The following is a 22,153-nucleotide window of genomic DNA, read 5'->3' as shown; positions in this document are numbered from 1 at the left end:
CATCCCCTACAGGCCAGAGGCTCCCTGCGAGCTAACCCTGCCTCTCTCCTGCCTCCATGCCTCACCACTGCCCACTGGAGTCCCCCCTCAACCCTTTGCTCATACCACACCTTCTGCCTGGGATATCTGCTTCAACCGTCCCCCTCTCCCCTCCCTGTTCTATCTCCTCCTACCCATTCTTCAAGGGGCTACTGAGAGGTAATGTCAGGAGAAGACCCCCAGACTCTGCCACCCCCAATACATCCCAAGCTGAGCAGATGCCCCCTCACATGTTATGTATCTTTCTATTCATGGATTTATAGTTTCTGTGACTCCTCGGCCACCCACCCTCACCAGACCTTTGAGGAGTGGAGTTGTCTTATTTATAAGAGCATCCTCTGCCCTAGCATGGGGGCTGGCCCAATAAATATGGCTTGAGGGGATAAAAGAGAGGCAAGAGGAAGTGGATTTGGAAGCCTTGCTCATAAATGCCAAAGACCTAGACAGCATCTACCCTGGCCAGGACCACAGGAGAGCAGGGCCTACACAACAAGGCGGGGCAGGGTGTCCTCTTAAGGGCCACCAGAGCTGCAGGTCCATCTTCCAGAGGATCGAGGAACTCCAGGACCCACTCTGTAAAATTTAATTACACCCTGGGGCCCCATGAGCACCCCATAGCCAACCTCAGCCCTCTCCTGTCCCCCGGGCAGCAACATGGCCAGACACATGGCCAGTTCCTTCCCCGACCAAGGGACCAGGCCTGGATCATGTGATTCCTGAAGGCAGCACTGCTCACTGCAGGCCCTGGCTCCTCTCTAAGGAGGCTCTGGCTCCTCTTCCTCCCCCATTGCAGAGCTCCTCCCCCCCCCCCCCCCCCACATCATGGCAGAGGGTGGACGGGGTCCTCCAGGACCTGCTCAGCCAGAACAGAAGCGCTGTGGCCCCCAGCACAAGAAGATGGGCCACCCATCGCCTGCATACCTGGGACCCCTTTCCCAGACCTAAGACAAATGCCATTTTCCCCAAGGGAGGAGGGAAAGGGGGCAGAAGGGAGTCTGGAACAAGGACCCAATGGAGAAGGAGAAACCAGGAGGAGCTTTGAGATCAGAATTAAATTCTTTAATACAAAATGCTTTTTTTAAGATATATCTGTATTTCTTTGTTGCTGTTTAAAAATAAATATGTACTACGGAATATCTCGAAAAACTGTACTAGAGACAAAGATGTGATGTTAATATCTTTTCCCCCACAATTATTACGGATAAACAGTAGCACCAATAAATAAATGATAACAAATATTAAAATTAAAAAAGGAGAGAGATTTAGTATGTAGAATTCTCTATTTTTTCTTGTTTTGTTTTTACATATAAAAAACAGAATAGCAATGTCTATTTTATCAGAATCACATATATACATAAACATATATATATATATATATATATATACACACACAAACGCAAGTTGCCAAATATATATATAGTATGTAGATGTATATTGAAACCTTATTTCAAAGGAATGTGTGGTGGGGAGCCAGGGGAAAGGGGAGGGCAGAGCTGAGTGTTAGCAAAATTAAATATCTGTTCAGGACAAGCTAGTGACTGTCACCGATCAGGGAGATAAGAGATTGGAAACATGAATCTTAACACACAGACCAGTACAGATAGCGCAAGAGAGAGCAAGAGAGAGATACATCTCATAAATAGTTGAAATTAAATATTAACCAAGAATACTGAAAAAAGCCCTACTCTTTAATTAAATTAACTGTTTTAATTTCTAATTAAAAAGGGATATTAAATAAGTACCGTATACAAAACACTTTCTCTGCCTCCGTGGTGGGCACGTGGATCCTGCCCTGTCTCTCTGTGCCGCGGGAAGGGTCGGGTCTGGGGACAGAGGAGGGTCAACCACTCACACACACACAGCCAGGTCTCCTGGGGGGGACAGAACTAGTGGTTTCAATGGTCTGAGGACATCAGGCCCTCCTGGGCTGCACCCGGGAAGGGGAACTGGGAGAAGGCCAAGGCAGGAGGCCTTCTCCTTGGAGGACAAGCTGCCGCCAGGCGGCCCTTCCTCCACCAATGTCTCTCTTCTTTTCGCCAAGACATCTGTTGGCAGCGGCGCCCTGGGCATCTCGGGAGCCAGTGAAGAGTAGGTGAAGGCTGCCTGGTCTCCTGAATCTTCCAGGCAGTGCCCCTGGGGGCAGGATGCCCGTGCAGCATGCAGAGAGGATCCCCCAAGTACAGCAGTGTCCTGAGGCTCCCCAAACTCCTGGTCAGAGCCAGTGTCCTCGTCCCCGTACCTGTCGTCTGTCCAGTTGACTCAGGGTATAGAGGCTTGGGGCCAGGGCTGGGTTTGTCGGTGTTCCCCAAAGCAGGCCAAATTTGCCCCCATGCCCTGGCCATGCACGTTCCTGGGCAGGGAAGGGGACCCTGGCTTTCCTAAGAGGGACCGAAAGATCATGCCAGAGTCTCCCCTCCCATCCTCTTCCCTGTTGGGATCTGGGTAGGGACATTCTCCTCCCAACTCAAGTCCACAGCAGTCAGATACATCCAGTGAAGACACCAATAACATTAGCAATGTTAATTTAAAAAAAAGAATATATATATTTTATATATATATATAAAATATATATATTTATTTTTATATATATATAATATATATATATATATAAATGTATGTATGTGGGTGCGTGTGTCTACAGGAATCCCAGAAATAAAACTCTCTAATCTTCCGGGCTCGGTGATTTAGCAGCAAGAAAAATAAAATGGCGATCCAATTCCAAGAGGGACCGTGCTTGGTCACCTGCCCGGGAATGCTTCTGCCGGAGTCGCGCCCTCCGGACCCAAAGTGCTCTGCGCAGAGTCTCCTCTTCCTTCATTTCAGGTTTCTGGATTCAGGATTGTTCTGGTGATGGCGATGGTTGGTGTGGTGGGGGCAGCGGCGTGGTTTCTGTAGCGTTCTGAATCAGGCTTTCCTGGTGAGAGGTCTGGTTCCCGAAACCCTGAGGGAGGCTCCTTCTTCCAGCCCGGCTCACCGCCTGGGCTTGTCACATCTGCGGCAGACGGGAAACAGAGGCTGGCGGTTAGGGCCGGGCGCGGGGACGCGGTAGTGAGGCAGGCAGCCTTCCCTTCCCGGGAGCCCAGGGTCCCTGCGGCAAAGAGGATGGCGGAAGCACGGCACTTTCTCGAGGAGCCCCGCGGGAGGGGAGAGCCAGCCCCCGCCCACGGGGTGGGCACCCCCCCCCCCCAAGGCAGGAGCTGAGTCCAGGACTCCCCTCTGCGCTCTAGAGATTGCAATCTAGTTGAGACAAGACAAGGACACGGGGACATGCCATCAGAGGCGACAAATGAACGCATACTCAAGAACAGTCCCTACTTGGCATTTAAGAGCTGATGGTGACCAGAGGTGGACCGAGTTAGTCAGCAAAGAGTGCCCGCAGAGAGAGGGGCTTCAGCTCTGCCTCTATGGGGCTGGCTTGCGGAAGAGAGTGGGGAGAGCACCCTGACCCAGGGCTAGGGCCAGCTGAAAGGGAGGGGCTGCTCCGGCGAGGCCGTGAGGGACACATCTCCCTTCACCATGCCCTCCCTCCAGGCCTTGTTTCTTCAGCATGCTGGCCGCAGCGGGCCCCCGGTACCAGGCTGCTGGGTGGCGAGAGGTGATCATTCGCTGCGCTGCTCCTGTCCAAGCAGAGGGGACACCAAGAGCTTTCGTGTCATGCCCCTGCCCCTGGGACTTATTGCCTTTTCCCTTCTCTACTATGAGAGGTCAGAGCAGGCCCCGCCCTTCTGAGAGCCTGGCAATGGGCATCCTAAGCCCCCAATTTGGGGTCCTGAAACTCCCCCATACGGGGGGAGGTCTCTGGAGGCTGGGGTAACTTCTGTTAGCCCCCAGGTCACTTCACACACCCCATCCCAGACAGTCTCGCTGCAGAATAATCCCCACAGAAACCGTGAACATGATAAAGCCCTCACCTTCCCCAAAGCCCCCGGGGCATGTGGAGACCCCTCACCGGGCCCTGGAGTTAGGCAGAGCCCCAAGCCCAGCACTCACATACACTTCCTATCCTCACATACCACCGAGACAGACAGAAGCCTGCACCAACAGCCCAGGGCCTGGTCCCCAGCATCCCTTGAACATCCACAGCCGCAAGAACACGGGGGTGGGGAAGGCAGCCACATTCCAAGGACTTTGTTAATGGAGCATCTGGACTAGCTGGGGGCACCCTGATCCTGCCAGGGAATCCCCATATAAGCCCCCCTCTCTGGGTGAAACTCAGGCTGGCCCAGAGGGCTCCCAGCCTTTGAGCAAAGGCCGGACTGGTAGGCATCGAAAGATGGCCAGCCAACCTGTCACGGCTCTGTGCTCCTGACCTTACCCCCTGAACTCAGTCACGTATTCGCTTACATACTTGACACTTTCTAGGTCCCCAGTGTGCTCAGAGGACAAAGGTACAGATGCCTGGAGGGTCACCCAGGTGAATAAAAGCCAGGCCCTCCCATGAGGAGTTCCCGACCCGCCCATCCTGGAGGCATTTGGAAATGTGTGGGCTGTTTGGGGTTGTCACCATGAGTAACTGGAGTATTAAAAGTATCTAGTGTCCCCCAAACGTTAAATCTCCAACCCACCCCAAACCAACAGCGGGAGCCCGTGCCCTCGGGGACCCCAGTCTCGGAGGGACTCGCCCCCTGCCCCCGTGAGGGACACTGAGGGGATGAGAAGCCCAGCGGTGCGGACTTCAGAGGGTGGTGGCAAGGCCCCCAAGAGCGTCTGAGCTTTGTAGACGGCAGAAGCCCCCACACCAAGAAGGGCCCTCTGTATTAGTAGCAAGGTAGTGATAACAACGTCAGGACCAACAGCCACCACAGGACACCGCGGGACCACAGGACACAACACTCAGCCTGCGTCCACACCGTCACATGAAGCCACACCAGGCTAACCCCTCAGGCAACCAGGGCAACCTCGGAACAGGCCCCAGCAGGCCAGGCCAGCGCCTGCGTCCCACCGCAGGGGCCCCGCAAGCAGAGAAGGCGGCGGTCAGTCACCAGGCAGCTAGAAGCCGAGCAAGCAGCTGGCCCCTCTGGTGCGCGTGCGCGCAAGCGCTTGCTCGCTCTCTCTCTCTCTCTCTCTCTCTCTCTCTCTCTCCCCATCTCTGTGTGAAGCCCCTCTCTGACTTGCTCGCCCTCTGGGAACCAACCTGCAAGTACGTTCGTTTAACTCAAGCTGCCTCGCCTTGCAACGCGAGTCTGTGTTTTTGCAGGAACATTTACACGTCTGCGGATCTTGTACAAACAAATGCTTTCTCCGCTCTGAGCAAGGCCCACAGGGACTGCAAAAGGCAAAAGGAAAGACATCTAAGCTAGAGCGTCAGCAGAGAAAGAGAAAAAAAAAAAAAAAAACCATGCAACACCCCCTAACAGTCCGCAGCTGCACCCCCACCCAGCTCATTGGCCCCCCTGCCCCTTCCAAGCCCTGGAAGGATCCGAGTGCTGCAGCGGAAGACAGAGAGAGCGGCGGAAAGAGGCAGCACTGGCTAGGAAGCCTGCCTGCAGGAAGAGGCAGACACAGGTGGGCAGAGAGTGCAAGGAGAGGACACTGTAAGGGGGGAGTGCTGTCCCGTAGGGACAAATTCAAGTCTTGGGCCACAGGGCCCCAATGGCTACCGCCCCCGAAAGAGTACACCTTGACTCTTCACCTGCTGGGGACAGCAATCCGGGCCACCTTCCCCCTGTGCCCCTCAGGGCCCCTCAGGCCCGGGCCCCTCCACCAAAGGCAGGCTGAAGGAGGGCACCACATCAGGCCAAGCCCAGAGGCAGCGTCCACAGCCAGGCCACTGGTGGCCAAAGGGCCCACCACAGCCTCCAACCCAGAGGAAGAGCCTCCAAACCTACAGGGAGGTTTCTGTGGGTGCCGTGCGTCAGACCAGAGTAGAGGGCTCCCCTCCGGAGGCCCCAGGTCCACGAGGAGGGGCTGCCATACGGTGCCTGACCCCACCCGGCCTCCTCCTGCAGCTGACAACAGGCTGCCTCGAGTCACTCGCACCCCTTCCTCACGCCACGTCTGCCCGCCCCACTACCCTCAGCTTCCAGACAAGTGCAGAAGCCAAGAGCAGTGGAAACCAGTTGGGTGAGCAGGCACCAGTGCCTGGCACCTGCGCCAGATGGGCCCGCCACCAGTGCCCAGTGGGTGAGAGAAAGGCGGTGCCCAGCCAAGCCGGAGGCCCCTCCCTGGATCCTCCAGGCCCACTCTGCCCACCTGGCCAGCCCGACCCTGGACCGGCCACGCCACCACCGCATCTAGCTGCTGGTGCCAATTAGTGGAGTGAGAGTGAGAGAGAGACACTCGGGGGGAGAGGGGGAGGAGAGCCGGGGGGGCCGGGAGGGGCAGGGTTAGGGGGTCCCGCCGGCGGGGGTCTGACTGGGGGCCAGGGAGGCTCCAGGCAATGAGACAGCGGAGGCACCACGTACACGCTCCAGGGTTTATACCGGGCTTTCTTGCGCTTTCTTTTTTGCCCCTTTCCCTTTCCTCGAATTGATTTTCTGGAAAATAAAAAAACAGAGACAGACAAAGAGAGAGCAAGGGGGAAGGGGAAAGGAAAAGAAGCAACGAGGAGGGCAGGGTTCAGGACACACTCCCTGGAACAAGCATCGGGAGGCCAGCGGGCTCCAGGAAAGGGCCTGCACACGCACACGCACAAGCACACGCACACGCACGGCAAGGCTGGGGCAGCGGGCACTCAATGGCTCCTCCTTCTCCCTTTGGCCACCCTGGGGTGGCCAACCTGGCCTCCGGCAATGCTCTGCGTGGGGAGCAGAAGCTGGGTGGAGGACACAGGACCCAAAGGCCTGAGTGCTCGTGGCAGCTCGTGGCAGCTCCTGGTCCCAGGCAGCAACCCTGGACAAGTCTGACCCTGAAGGTCGGGGGAGGGGGTGCTATAAAAGGGAGGCCAGAGTTTGGAGAGACCAGACTTGATGGGGGTGGGGGTCGGGGCCCAGGCTGTGCTTTGGGCACCTTCTGCCTTCATTTCCAAGTGCAACAGCAAAGGGGTCCCTCAGGGGCCCTGCCTCTGCAGATCCCGGTGTGGGAGAGCAGCTATGCTGGGAGCTGGCACAGACCCAGGGGCGGCACATGAAAGGCGCCAGCCTGCCCAGCCATAACCTGGGCCGAGAGGCGGGGATGGGTGTCCTCAGAGCCCCAGGCAGGCAGTAGGGTGGGGTGGGAGTTAGGGAGGCATGGGAGGAGGGGCCTGGGCGTTACTTGGCAGGAGGTTCCCTCCCCAGCCTGTCAAAGCCTGCCACACCATCTCAGCTGACTCTCTTCCGAGCCCAGGCGAGCCCCCCGCTCTCCCTGGGGGCAATGCAGACATTTGGGAAACGGGCAAGGGGGGGCAGGCTGAAGCCTGTTCCCCTCAAGGGACCCAGCACTCTCCACACCTGCCAGGCCAGAGGATGCCCAGAATGTCTGCCACAGGGGAAGAAATGAGGGGACGGGACTGGGGAGAGGGGAAGGGACTGAGGAGAGGGGCAACACTGCTCCCCTAGGAGAAAGCACTGGGAAGGAGGAAGGTCTACACACACAAATACACTCTCTCTCTCTCTCTCTCTCTTTCTCTCTCTCTGAGACTACTCTCCCAAATCACTGCTCTGAGAGCCACAGCAGTCCTGGAAGTTGGGGACTTAGGGAAGAGGCAAGGGGTTGAGGCCTCGGAGCTTCTGGGTCCCCAGAGCTTTGGGGGCAGACGGGATGGTGAGGGAGGGGAGGGGAGGGAAGGACACAGGTGCTCTCTCTCATTCTCTTTCCCTGCAGGCTTGTCCCCTTTGCTCACCGGGTCTTGAAGGCTCACTGTCCCCAGACTATGCCCCCTGCTCCATCCTGACTCAACCCTCCACACGTAGCAACTAGAAGCCTCAGAAAATGACCAACAGTCAACTCATTTCTCCCTGGCCAGGGAGGGCTGAGTGGCTCAGGCCCGCCTCACTCCTACAGGAGGGCATCACCAAGAAAACCTCTCAGCCGGCCCCCAAGTCCAATCGCACCACCACAGCAACCACGGCGAGAGACCGTTTCCTCTGACACACAAAAGCTGGCCTCTCTGCCACCCCCTCCCTCTCCCTGCTGTGGGGGGACAGGAGACTAGAGCAAGCCGGGGAGCCGCTGTCCACACGCACCCCCGCACACCAAAACTTGCAAGTCCCGGCCAGGAATGACCTGGAGACCTGGAATGTGTGGTCTCCTTCCACAGGAAGCTCCAGGCTCCAGGCTGGGGTTTTGCCCCTAATCCTAGAGCCAGAATCCTCGGGTTTGCTCCAACCCCTACTGCCACCACAAGTCTTCGTGAGGCCAACTCCCTGACTCAGTGAAGATATGAGACCCCCCTGACAGAGGAAGCCAAGAGCCCCAAACCAAGATAACCGGCCAAGGAGAGGGAGAGGAGCTAAAGTCATGGCCACTTACTTTTCTTGCCTTGCTCTATCTTTCTTTGGTCTGCAGCGGGCAGAGAAAGAGAAAAGAACAAAACAGAAAGGGGTTCAGTTGGTGATGCTAACAATAAGAGCCTTAACGTACTATTTATGACATATCAATGCAGTTTTAATCCCTTTACGTAAAAGAACTCACTTAATCCTTCTAACAATGCCACGAGAGACATCCTATTATTGTGCCCATTTGACAGACGTAGAAACTGAGGCACAGAGAAGTAAAATGAAAATGCCCAAGGTGCCACAGTTGCAAGGTAGAAATGGCTAACAAGTGAAACATGCTTAACCCTCCCGCCGTCTGCTGAACAAACGAATCCGAATCCGTGACTCCGTCCTCACCTGCATTCACATTTGCTGTGCTGTAGGAAGCTCATCTCCCCTATGTGCTGGCCTTGATGAGGTTTGATCCGCATAATCTAGAGGGAAAGGAAGCAGATCACAGAGGTTAGTGACCCAGCCAGCCATACCCAGATGGGACATCCTGTGGCTCTTGCCACTCAGCACCCAGGGGTTCTACAGAGCAGGGGTGGGGGGTAGAGGGAGGAGGCACCAGGGGCTCTACCAGAAAGAGCCTCAGGCCCACCCCAACTCCCCCGACCCTACTGACCTCAAGGAGCCCCTGGCTCTTCTTGAGGGCAGGCATGGTTGCACGGGTTGGCCAAGCTGGGAATTCAGGTCCTGGGTTCTTGCCTGTGCCCATCCCTCCCCTCCTGTTATCCCCTCTAGGCCTCACCTTGACCCCTAGTCGCTACCCAAGAGCCACCTTCCCGGGGGTCTCAGAGCTCCCTCCCACCCTGTCCAGGCTGAGATGTGCCCTGTCACCAGGCAGCACCAAACGACTACCTTCTAACACTCTCCATGCACCAGGCTCACCCAGCACCCCAAACAGAGCCCCCCAGGAGGAAGCGCCCTCTTCCTCCAAGAGAGGAAGAGAGGGGCTCCTGTCACAGGTGTCAGCCCCTCCTGAGCCCAGGGGCAAAGGTCAGGGAGGAGGAGGAGGCAGTAGGGACTTGTGGGAAATCCCAGACCATCCCAGAAATGCAGGGCATCTTTTTCTCCAAAGGGGGTAAGACTCCCCACACTGCCTCCTGACTGACTCAGGGGCAGGAGCTGAGCAAGGCAAGTCTGGCTCTTCCTCTCAAGAGTTGCCCAGGAAAGGGCCGGGGAGCACCTGTTCCCAAAGTCTAACCCCGCTCCCGCCCCCCCCACCCCCCACTCCCCACAGATGCCCACCTGCATGGTGATGTTGAACTCCTCGGTGGGCACGCACTCCAGGCCCTCGTCATTACAACAGCCCCCACACCGCATCAGGGGCACGCAGGATGGCTTGAAGATGTACTCGATCTCGTCAGGATACTCCTGGAAGATGTCCACCAGGGTCTCAATGGGACGGCAGTAGCTGCGCTGGTACACGTCCATGAACTTCACCACTGCAGGGGATGGAGTGACACATGAGCCCAGCCGGTCACACAAGAGATGGCCGGCCCCCACCTCCACCGAGCTTTATAGGGCAACCCCTCAGGGTTCCTGTGAGAGGTATCCCCTACTGGGCCAATCCTTCCCAAACTCTAGCTTAAGTCCCTCCAGCTGTGGTTGACATCCTTCCCTAAGCTTTGCACCATGGGCACTGATGGAAGGTCTGGTTTTATTCCAAAGATCACACGAGGCTGTCAGGTTCTGAGGGAGATGGTCTGCTACATCTGACCCCACCACCTCGCCATGACCGCTGAGCCAACTCCTGGGTCAACCTTGATACCAGGGCACAGTTTGAAGATGAGTATACTTGTCGGGGGGGGGGGGGTGATCTGTTTCCCATGAAAGGAGGAAGAGCCAGCTTGGCAAACCTACTCTGCATTTCCCTACAACCTCCGTCACACCATCCACCATACCAACAACCATTGGATGAGGACTTATTATATGCTGGGCATTGTGCACCATCATCCATGGTTTCCATGGCCAATAATTCTCCCCACGTGACACTATGAGGTTCCACTAGGAACCCCATTTTACAAAGTGGGAACTGGAGGTTCAGAGAGGCTGAGGAACTTGCCCCGGGCCCACACTTCCAATCTGCTCTGACATCAAAGCCTTCCCAAGGCAAATCATGTAGAAGCATGTTGGGGGGGGGGGGACACATTGCCACCTGCCAGACCCCTCCCCAGACACAAGCTGGGGAGGCGCCAGGCCTGCCTGGAATCAGCAGGTGGCAGTGGGTGGGCACACTATGCAGGCCCTGCCAGCCACCGATAACCCCGCCCAAGAGTGCAAACTGCTTGCATCATGGAAAAAACGGTGCCGCCACCGCAGCCATGGAGCACTTCTAGAAGCTGATCTGGAGGGAGGGCAGGGTAAAGACGGCTTCCCAGGCTGGCCATGGAGCCCGAGGTGCACTGGAGCATGAAGGGGTAATTCTAGGCCACGGGGGCGGGGCCCTTGAGAACAGACACACTCAGGACCTGGAATGATGACTCCAACTTGTGGCCCAGCCTGCCACTCTCCATCTCACGCCCCCTCCCCCCGCCCCACTACCACAAAGTAATGCTCTCCCTGAAATGTCTCTCCCCTCGCAGGAGGAAGAAGGGGCATTCAGCCCGTGAAGAGGTCTGCGCTCTGTTCATGACTCCGTGTGACCTTGGGCCGGTCCTTCCCCTCTCTGGGCCTCAGATTGCACATCTGTATGAGTGGTTGGGTGGATTTCTAAAGACACTAAAACTGAGACTGAAATGTGGGGTTTTGGTCTCCCGTTTCCGGCCCCCAAACAAGCGCTCTTTCTCAGCCCAGGTAACACAAGGTTTGGAACCTCACCCAAGCGTCTGAAGTGCAACCCCCTAGCCTGCCTCTCCCCAGAGACTGTGGCTGAGCTCCTCTTCCCTCCGGACGGTAAAGGAAGATGAGCCTGGGGGTATCTATACACTAAGTGGGTTGAGGAGAATTTGGAGAGCTGAGGGGAAGGGAGGGGAAGGCCACAGGTGTGAAAACAGCAAGGGAACAGGGGGAGGGGGGCTCCCAACCAGTCCCTGGCCTTGTCTGAGATCTACTTCCCCTATGCAGACAACAGGCACAGAATTCTCCTCCACCCTCAAAAGGGTTAATTAAGGTAAAGCACCATCAGAGCATAGGTGAGAGCAGAGATCTGAAGAAGCCCTTTTCTAAGCCAAGTCTATCTCGAAGAAGATGACTTATCAAGAATTCTTGACCTGACACTTTGTCATGGTTGGGGACAGAGGTGGCCCAGGCTTTGGGGCCACAAGGCCCCAACCAGGACAGGAAAGCAGGAAGGTCTGGTCTGGGCCACTGGCAGTTGGTAGCTGAGGGTATAAAGACCCAGACTAGGAATTCCTTGGAAAAGCTCCCTGGAATCCCCAAGGGCCGCAGGAGGGAGGTCGAGGGGGCAACTTCGCCTGTACCCCTCATACTCTAGCCACTGCCCCCAAGGAAAGCTGGCCTGCTTTTGCCCAGGCCACCGGACATACATCGACTCCCACAACAAGCTTTCTTGCTTTTCCTTGTTTCTTGAAGACAATCTTGTCCCCAGCAAACAAAGATCATTTGTCTTGCCTCTCCCAGACCACAGAGACCACCGGGAGGCTGATGGGGGGGTGGGTGCACACTGGGACCCAGGAACCTCTGAGCGGCACAGGCTGTGGGGTGGCTGGGAAGCCAGGCCCTGGCCAAGGAAAGAGCTCTTGAGTGAAGAGGGAGGCAGAACAGGCTGGGCATCACCACTGGCCCAGGGAGTGCAAACACCACCCCTGGCCACCACCCTGGGTCACAGTGGGTTGAGGTCTGAAGACCCCAGGGCCTTCCTTACTCAGCGGTGGGGCGCTGGGGGAGTGGCATCGGGCACTCCTCCCCCAAGGCTGGAGTAGAGGCCACATTGGGGGCCGGGGGGCAGGGCTTCCCTAGAGAAATGGGAGGATCCCTACTCCAAACCACAGAGGAACAAAAGGCAGGCTGACTCTGAGTTGGGCAGGGGGCGGGGCACCTGGGAGCTACAGCCAGCCCTCTGCTGGCCTAGGAGGGAAGTTCACAGCACCCAAACCTATCCCACCCGGAGGGCAGATGGAGATCGCAGGGCCTTCTCTCCAGCCCCAAAGGAATACAGGCTGTGGGGAGGGGGGGCTCAGGAGGTTGGGCCCTCTGCACCTCCAGCCCATGCACAACCAGTTTGCTGAACAGCCAGGGGCACATACCCCTCCACACAGAGCCCACAGGGGTGACACGGCTGAGCTGAATGTGACACAGACTATCCATCCTCCCTTGGGGGCAGGTGGGACAAGGGACACCTCCCTCGACAACTGGGATCTTTGAACACTGTCTTTCCTGGCCTGTACTCACGGCCCCCTCTCCAAATAAAATTTTACTGGAAAGAGCAGAAGGAAAAAGCAACAAGTTCTATTTCTAGCAGAGGCCTGAGTAGCAAAGAGAGACCTCCAGAATGGTGACTCTCATGGTGCTCCCCTCTTCCCTTCTTGATTCCCCACTCCTACACCCCTTCCCCTCTCCCCCACTGCCACAGACCTGCAAGAAAGGAATCGGAGCCTCCCCACCCATCCCCTGGGGAGACAGGATACCCATCCAAGGGCCAGAGGGACTCACCTTCGTGGGGTTTGTGCTCTCCTTCTGCCATGGGTGCAGCCTGGGACCACTGAGGACAAAACAAAGAGCAAGGCACAGGCATGAGCAGGGATGCAGAGGCCCAGCCACCCGCCCAGCCGGCAGCCTCTGGCTTCTCCGAGGCTTCTGAGTGGAACAAGGCACCTGCCCGGCTCCGCACAGCAGAGAGCATGCCCACAGCCCCTGTGCTGCTCTAATTGTGAAGGAAGAGAAAGTCTGACCAGATATTGCAGGGGCTGGGGGGGGTGGGGGTGGAGAACTGAAAACACAGGAGGAAAATACCAGAACGCTGTGCTGTCCGGGTCCCCGCCCCTTCCCCACATTTCCCTCCCCACCCCTCACTGGCCCATTGTTGAGTTCAGGGAATTTTCTCAGCCCCCCGACTCCCTGGTCCAAAGCTATGGGTAAGTAGTAAGGTCAAATAGGAGGACAAATTTGGACTGGGGCAGGAAGGAAGGACTGGGGGCGAGAAAAACAACATGGTGACCTTCTCCTGCTGACATGACAAATACCAGGGTGAGCTGGTGCTGGGGAAGGAGGAGGGTGCAGAGGAACGAAGGGCGCCAACCACCCTCCCCCTTCCAAACTCCTCTGTTCCTGGGAATATTCAGCAAACCCACAGGTTGCCTAGAAGGGAAAACCAAGGAGGAAACCCTGGGGGGAGGGGAGAGCCCCATTTCTCCCAGCCCATAGACCCTTCCAGGGGCCTGAATGTATCTCCAAAGCCCAGAGCCTCACACTCGCACCTTGTTCGCTAGTTTCTTCTCCCTCCTGGACTGAGGGGGGTCCCAAGTCCCTCTCACCTAGCTGGGCACTTTTCCTCAAAGGCAACCAGGAAAGCCTTTATGCCTTAGCACTGCCCAGCCCCTAGGGGGCCCCCTGCACTAGCCAGGCCTGATGCCTCGCCATCCCTCCCCACCCCCACCAGACCATTCCTCCCCTCCCCAGAAGCTGTGAAGGTCAACATGCCCAACCATGTGGACCTGACAGCTCCAAGCAGGCAAAGGCTTCTCCCAGCCTTCGGTTCTCACCAGCTGCCCACCCCACCTGCCCTTCCTTGCGGGCACATCCTAAGCAGCAGAGCTGTGGAACTGCAGACCCCACCGACAAAGTCTGTCTGTCTCCTTCCCCACACACCCCCAATGCACCCTGGATCCCCGAGCCTTGCCCCGAGGGCCAAGGTCAGATAACAGCTTCCAGGATCCCAGCTGGGCAGCCTCTCACAGCAGCAACCTCAGGGACCCTCCAGGGTCTCCACCTTAGCCCCTGGCCCATCTCCATGATACCCCCTGGCTTCCTTCTGCCAACGTTCTCCCTATGCCCTCCACTTCTCCTGGGCCCTAACAAGGAAGGGGGGACAGAAATTTAACCCCCTCCAAGGCCAGGGGGCACTGGGAGGGGCTGTTCTGGGCAGGGAGGGGCCAGGTGCCCTTCTCTGGGGGCCTCTGAAGGTCACACTGTGGCCAGGCAGCCACTCCTCCCCCTCCCCCCCCCCCTCCCCGCCTTGGAGGCCTGGAGCCAAGGCCTTTGTGCCAGGGTCTAAGGCACCCAGAGTGGCAGCAGGGACCCCAGCCCATTTTTTCCTTCTGCCTCTCTCCAAGGGGAGACTCTGTGGCTGAGGGAAGGTGTAAGGGAAGAGTGTAAAGGGCCCTTAGATGGCTTTGAGAAGCAAGTCGGGTGGGCAAGTTTTGGAGTTTCAAAAAACCACCTGCTCCTGCTCCAACACCCCCTTTCACCAGGACAAAGTGTGTTTGCAAGGCTGGCAGGAGCTCCCTCCAAAGGTGGGGGTGGGGGGAGCTGGTCCCACAATGCAGACGTCACAGCAAATTTTAAGCCATTTTTCCAAAAAGTATAAAGTGGAGTAATGACACTCTTCATTCCTCCCTTAGCCCACCCCCATAAAAACTAAAGCACAGCTCGGAAGTGTGGGGGAGGGGAGCAAAGCAGACTGTCACCAAGTGGGGACTTTAGGTAGTCTGACAAAGCACCAGAGTGGGCCTCTGCACCCTGACCTCTGACAGCGATCATCCTTTCCCTGGCCTCTGGGGTCGGAGAGGGGTTACACGGGTCTTCTCAGCAGAGGGGAGCAAAAAATAGAAAGGTGGCAGGGGCTTCTCTCCACGTCAGGGAGAAATGGAGAAGGGGCATCAAGAAATCCCTCCTAGCACTGGAAGGGGCTAGGGGCTGGGGACAGTGGGGAGAGGTGTGGGGTGGTTCTCCGGGTCCTCCGGTTAGGGATACCTCGAGAGGTCACCTTCCCGCGGAGGGCCGGCGGGGGGAGGGGCGCTGCTCGCCGCCCGGGGCTCCCCGCTCGGGGCCGCCGAGGCTCCGGGAACACGCGGCCGGCCAGGCCCGGGCTGATGTAATCGGCTCCGCGCCGCGCGCGCCCGGCCGGGCGGGGGAGGGCGGGCACCGAGCGGGACGCGAGCGGGGACGGGCGGGGGTGCCTCCGCGCAGGTGGCCCGGCGGAGACCAGGGGTCCCCTCGGCAATCCACCCCGAAACTTTTCTCAAACTCGTGGCGAGGGCCTAAGAGATCGAGCGGCAGTGACAGCAAGCCCCCTCTCTCTCGCCCGCGCCCTGCCCCCTCCACGCTCTCTGCCCTCCCTCGGTCCAAGGTCCGGGCACCCCCCCTGCCCACTGGGCTCCGGCTCCCGCCCCCGCTGCCCGGACTTCCAGTTCGTCCGGGACCAGCGGCCAGGAGCAAACTTCAGCCGCCCGCGGCAGCGCAAGCCCAGCCCCCTCGGCCTCCTCCTCCGGCTCCCGCCCTCCGCTGGTCGGCCCAGATCGTACGTGCGGTGACTCTGGTGGGTGGGCAGGGCCCGCGTGGGCGGTGAGAGTCTATCCCGGTGCCCTCCCACCTAGCGCGCGCCCCCTCCCCCTACATGTACAAGGATCGAGGGGGAAGCCGCGCGCCCGGTGCCCAAGGACCCGCGTGGGGTACGGAGCCCCCACGCGCGCGCTCGCACGCACGTCCCCAGCCGGGAGAGGCGCTCGCAGCGGCCGCGACGCCTGGTGGGCACGGCCGCTTACCTTGGCATGGTGGAGGTAGAGCAGCAAGGCAAGGCTCCAATGCACCCAAGAGAGCAGAAAGTTCATGGTTTCGGAGGCCCGGCCGGAGCCGGCGCGGCTCGCGCTCCCTCTCCGGCTCGGGCTGCGGGGCGGCCCGCTCTCTTCGGCGCCTAGGCGGTCTCCTCTTCCTCCCCGAGCGGAGGCCCGGGCCAGGGCCTGGGGCGCGCGCGCGGCTGGAGCACTGTCTGCGCACACAGCCGCCTCACCCGTCCATGAGCCCGGCTTCCGAGCGCCGAGTCGCCACCGCGGCCCCCTCTCCTCTTCCTTCTCTTCTTCCTCCTCCCCCTCCTCCGACTGCGGCTCCTCCCGGCCCGAGCTAGCACTTCTCCCGGTTCCGCTCGGCTCGGCTGCCCCGGCGCGGACCACGGCTCCTCCGGAGCGGGAACAACCCAGAAGTTGGACGAAAAGTTTCACTGCAACGCCGCGAGCCCCGACCCCCTCCACCCCGCCTCCAGGCGCGGGCTCCGGTTCTTGCCCGCGGCTCGCCGCCGCGTCCACCCTCGGCCGCCGGCCGGGGAGGAGGTGGGAGCTGGGGCGGGGGGCGGTGTCTGTCTGTCTGTCCGTCAGCGCTGCTGGTCCGATGCGGGATCCCGAGGGGGAGGGCTCGCGCCGCGCTCTGGCGGTCACCCCCAAAAGCAGGTCACTCACTTTGCCCCTGTCCCTGTCGTTGCTCGCTCGCCCGCGCGCGCTCTCTGACCCCGTCTCTCTCTCTCTTCCTCGACTTCTCTCTGGAGCTCTTGCTACCTCTTTCTTCTCTCTGCTGGTTTCCAAAATCCGAAGTGATTTGGGGAAGTAAAGGAGCAATCTCCCCAAACAGTCGGCCCGATTTAAGCGGGGAGTGGGAAGCAAAAAATAAATTAAAACGAGAAAGAATGTGGATTTTAAAAATTGCTGAAGAAAAAAAGGAGGAGGGTAAACCCTGGATAAATGAATATCAAATTCCAGTGCGGAGACCCCTGGCTGGTGACCCCGCCGGTCCGTCCGCCTCGCCTCTGCGCCTCCCGACCCAGCGCCGCTGCCGCCGGTTCCACTCGCCCCCTGCGCTGCGGCCTCCTCGCAGCCCGGCTGCCCCAAGCCTCTGCGCTCCTTACCACTAGCGGCCGCTTAAAATAGGGTAGGCCCCGCCCTTTGGCACGCCCTGGGGGCGGGGACAGGCCCACTGCGCCTCTCCGACTGCCCCGCACGCCCCTCGGGCCTTCCCCTGGGACGTGTAGCAAAGCCTGCCCCCCTCCCCAGTGAAGGGGGAGCTCGACCCCCACCTAGGTTCACAGCCTGAAAATTGCCCATCCGCCCCCACCTTTGCCCAGACACACACACGCCCGCGCGGTATTGGGGGGAAGGGTACAAGAAAGTGAGGTTATGTGCGGCCGGGGCTCGAGAGCTATTCCTTCTTTGCGGGGAATATTGGAGGGAGGGGGTGGTCTGGGTGTGCAGGGAGTCGGACAGGGACGGGTGTGGGGAGAAGGACATACAAATCTACTGGAATCCTGGCGTGACCCCTGGCCTTCTCCCCACTCCAGCACTCTCAGCCCGCCCCACACACACACACACACTCACACTGACACACGCGTCCTCACTCTCACGCAGACGCCGCTCTTCCAAGTTCACCCAGCTTCCCTGTGGTGGCCGAGCGCCCCCTAGTGACTACTGCCTGCACACCCCAGCTCTGGCTCAAGAGGGAATGGGCTTCAGGAAGAGGGTGGAGGGAGGCTACCCCTGATTCCATTTCTGACCTCCCAAACAGTGGCATGTTTGGGACTCGAATGGACCCACGTGCAGAGAGCCCAATGCTGGGCACAAGAGGCATGACAAATCCATGTGGACAGTGTGCCCATCTGGAGACTTCATCTGGCCTGCTGACATCAGAGTGAGCTACAGCCAACAGACTGGGGTGACTGGGGTCCTTTGGGAAGTGTCCAGGGAAGCTTCCTTGGGGAAAATTATTTGGCACCAGGTTTGTAGGGCTGAAAATGGGAAGCCGTGTGGTTCTGGGGTTAGTCAGTGGCCCAGAGGGAAGAGGACCTGTTGGAGCCCACGTATGCACTGTGGAGTCTGGCAGAGCCCAAAGGGAGAGGCAGCTGGGCAGACAGAAGCCCTTGTTCCTGCTCTCCCCCCCCCCCAGATGTTGCCAGGGAACTGAGGCCAGGGGGCTGGTGGGGGCGGATGGAGGCCAGGGCCTGAGTGATGATTCAAACCTACTCACCAACACTAAGGAACGTCTGTAGGCCAGCTGCCCGGAGCTCCCACCAGGCTGGGGGCCAAGGCTTCTATCAGCCCCAGCCCAGTCTCTCAGCTCATCTTCTGAACAGAATTGGGGTTTCTCCTCAGGACCCCCAGACCCCTAGGATCCCTTGCCTACTTCTACCAACTGGGAGCCTCTCTCCTCTTTCCCCCAGTCTCCCCACTCCACACCCGCTCCCTTCAAAGCCCCCTTTTCTCCAACTCCTCTGGTCTTCCCTAAGTGCTCCCTGAGGCCCCCCCACCCCACCCTTGCCTATAGGAACCAGCCTGGAAAAATTCCTGGTTGGGCTTTGACCCAGCAGCTCTGGTTCCCCCAGGGAACAAAGAGGGGGCTCTGATACCTGAGGGAAGAGAGGGACCAACCAGTCTCATTTTTCATCCAGATCTGGGCAGGGCCTGGCCCAGGGCTGATGTAGTCTCTGTGAGTGTCTGGGCTGAGAGCGGGAATACCGCAACTTCCCCCAAATTGACCCAAACGATCCAGGGAGGTTACTCAGCCAACCCCCTGCCTCGGCACATGGTACTGTGGTTTAGTGAGGGTGCTAGGTTACCTCTTAAGCAGCCCAGTTCCACGGGCGTAGTGTCCCGAGGCCCCTATGAGCAGAGGGGCTGCCCACCCCCACCCCATCCTACCCTTTGCATCATTCATGCCTCCAGTCCTGCCTGCACCGCCTGGCAAGCTCCCCAGCAGCAGAGACAAGGGTTAGTAAATGTTTATTTGCTGGCTCGGCGGAGGGGGGCTGGCTCCCAGGCAAGCCTCCTTACCTAGGCTCCATGCTGCAAGGTGCTGCATGGGATATGGAAGGGAAGCGATTAAACTTCCTCCTTCCAACCTGCTCCACATCTGGCACCGCCAGAGCCCAAGATGTGGGTGCTTTGGCAGAGCCCCCCTCCCTCATCCCTGCCCTGGAGCAGGCAGAGTCAGGACCGAGGCTCCCAGCACTATGAGCAGGCACTCATGCTGGCCCCCTCCACCGCATCCCTCCTCAACTCAGCCTTCCTTGGCCCTAAAGAGGTCAAAAGAGGAGGTCTTAGTAAAAGACCCTGAAGTTGAGAGGAGAATGGAGGGATTCCAAGGAGGGATGGCTGTCACTTGTCACAATAACCCCAGGGCTTTCCCCAACCTGAGCCAAATGTCCCCCTTGGTGGTATTAAGTAAGGTGTGTCTCAGCTACCTATTCGAGGCTCCCTCTGTGCACTTGGCCCAGAGAACCAAGGGAATGAGGGAGCAGAATTGCATCCTGGCCTGAGGGGCTTTTGAGCACCCTTCTCTAGGGTGGGGAGGGGTCCCCCACCCCCCACCCCTCATTTCAGAGACAAGCTAGTGGTGACTCCGAGGAGGGTTGCCTCTGGATGCTCTCCCCCAGTGTGGTGTCACCAGCTTTCCCAACAATACACTATCCTGATGTACAACACCCAGCCACTGCCCACATTACCATCGAACTGAGAGCCCAACACACCTGGGTCGTCCAGAAAGAGGACAAAAAGCCCATGGAATCAGGAACACAAATCAACCGTCATAAGACCACATCGTGTCTCTCTAGCACCCTCTCCTCCCACAGACTTATTCCCACCAGCAAACCTGATTCCACCATCCTCCCTCCACAGGCTGCTGCAGGGCAGGGAGCATCCGGACAGACTGAACACCCAAAGACTCCCAAGGGTACAGAAGGACCCAAGGTCACCTAGCAACATGGAGGGTGGGGCATGGAGCAGAGAGCGGCCCAGACAGAGGTCATGCTGTGTCCCCTCCAAGGTCATCCTCAGCCCCATTCAGAGGCCTCAGGACCAGGGCCGCCTTAGCTTATGGCTCTGAAGCAGTTCTGCAGGAGCCAAGGAGGAAGGGGAAGGTGTTCCAGGTGAGGGGGATGTGGGGAGAGGGTGGGGGTGGGGGTAGAGAAGAGCGTGAAAGGTAGCCAGGAGCCAGCTGTGGCCCCAGACAAAGGAAGTAGTGATCAGACCCAAGGCACAGTAGTTGTACTTTGTCCTGATGTCCTGTCACTCTGGTGTTCAGGGAAGCTCTTGCCTGTGTGAGTGTTGGTGGTTAACCTCCAAACCCACAGATGAAGGGACAGAGCCCCTCTGAAGCGGGGAAGGAGGGTGAGGAGAGAATGGCTCATTCTTGCTGTTGTCTAAGCATTTCTCCAGGTGGTTTTGCTGCGATGGGAAGAAAGGTCTCCTCCCTCACGCCATCCCCTGACTCCCCGGGCACCTAGCCAGACACAGATCTGATCCACTGGAAAGACAGGGACACAAACCTGTTGAATTGAAGGAGAGAGAATTGGGTTGGCTCCCTTCAATTTGCTGTCTCTGGCTGCGGGTCAATCTCTCCCTCTCTCTGTCTGTCTCTCCCCCCGACACACACACGCACCCGGTCTCTCCCTCAAGGAAGAAGGGCCTCTTTTTCCTTGTGCCAGCTTCCCGTCCCCATCTGGATCTGGAGGTTTGACTTGGGGTAATGATAGGCATTGATGATGATTGGTAATGAGACTGGAGCAGAGAAAACCTGAGAGGCTAACCCCAGAGAAGCCCGTCAGGAAAAGGGGAGGGAAGAGGGATGGTGAGCAAGCAGGAGAAGGGGCAGCCGGGCAGGGCAGGGTCACTGTCTGGGGGAGCCACCCCTAGCCCCTATCAGCCAAGTCTCTGCCTGTCCCTTACAGACATCGGTTTAATCCCCGAATGCCAGGCTCTCTCCCTGGATTGCTTCTCCCTGACATGCTCACTTCTTGACCCCCCCAGTCTGTGCTACCCCTCAAAGTCTGACCCCCCGTCCTACCCATTGCTGCCCCTGCTCACACACCCCCACCCAGTCTTGGAGGGAGTCCCTCTCCTGGGAAGAGGGGTAGCACGAGGTGACAGCTAAGGTCCTAAAGCTGTATTCCCCCTTCAGACCTGGGCCTTGCCTGGGAACTGAGCCTCATTCCAGCCGTGGATCTTTCCCGAGGTCTACCAGGCATCAGGCACAGTGCTGATGCTATATGAGATATAGGGCAGTGGAGAGTACAGGGGCTTTAGATTCAAATGGACACAAGTGACACTCCTGTCTGCCACTCTTTAGCTGAGTGACCTTGGGCAAGTTACTCAACCTCTCTGACCCCCCAGTTCCCCTCATCTGTAAGACACGAGTGAAAATGCCTGCTTTGGAACATAGCTGCCCATGGACGGGTATGCATACGGCTCCACCGGAAGGTGAGGTGGGAGGTGGCCCTAAAAGAGGTCCAAGGTGCCAGAGCAGTCAAACTGGCTGGGATGAGCCTCAAGAAGGGTTTTCTGCAGGAGGTAGCATGGGACGTTTATTCCATAAGCAAGTATTAAACTCAGCCCATAAGCCCTGTGTTGGCTCAGCCCGGGGGCTGCAACAGCATGGAAGGGGCTTTCTGTCCAGAGGAACCAAACAGTAAACTGAAAATAGGAACTCTGAAGGGGCCACATGATTTCTGGGGGTAGAGGAAGGCTTCCTGGAGGAGGTGGTGCTTGAGGATAGAGGGATGAGCGGCATTTTGCCTGCAGCGCAGACAAGGATAAAGAACAGGCAGGGGAAGTGAGGTCTGGAGGATTCTGATGGCTCACACAATTCTCCCAGTGCTTCTCTGGGGGTGATAGAGACTCTGAGGCTAGGTAGGGCAGGGGATTAGGGCTTCTTCAGAAATATTCCCAGCCAAAGCCCACAGGGACAATGCTGTCCCTCAGGGGGTGAGCCCCACACGGGTTTCCCCACCCTCTGGGACAGCATGTCTCTGCCAGAGAATTTAAACAAACAAGCAGACACTA

The 22,153-nt window shown here is 58.3% G+C and overlaps 1 protein-coding gene across 1 annotated transcript; it reads right to left on the bottom strand.

The window, feature by feature from the left end:
* Positions 1–1,076: 1,076 nt before the first annotated feature.
* Positions 1,077–19,158, bottom strand: VEGFA (vascular endothelial growth factor A). Its single transcript, XM_064598384.1, has 9 exons — positions 19,148–19,158; positions 16,103–17,234; positions 13,053–13,101; positions 9,687–9,883; positions 8,793–8,869; positions 8,431–8,460; positions 6,444–6,515; positions 5,174–5,305; positions 1,077–3,031 (listed from the first exon to the last, which is right to left on the bottom strand). Exons 1-9 carry the CDS (start codon positions 19,156–19,158, stop codon positions 3,010–3,012), a joined length of 1,722 nt encoding a protein of 573 aa, XP_064454454.1. The 3' UTR covers positions 1,077–3,009.
* Between the last annotated feature and the right edge of the window lie 2,995 nt (positions 19,159–22,153).

The sequence above is a fragment of the Mirounga angustirostris genome, unplaced genomic scaffold, assembly GCF_029215605.1.
Source record: "Mirounga angustirostris isolate CCGP_5_RB_7025 unplaced genomic scaffold, mMirAng1.0.hap1 SCAF_8, whole genome shotgun sequence".
Taxonomy (NCBI): domain Eukaryota; kingdom Metazoa; phylum Chordata; class Mammalia; order Carnivora; family Phocidae; genus Mirounga; species Mirounga angustirostris.
The sequence above is the reverse complement of the archived record's forward strand: the minus strand, read 5'-3'. Positions and strand labels throughout refer to the sequence as shown.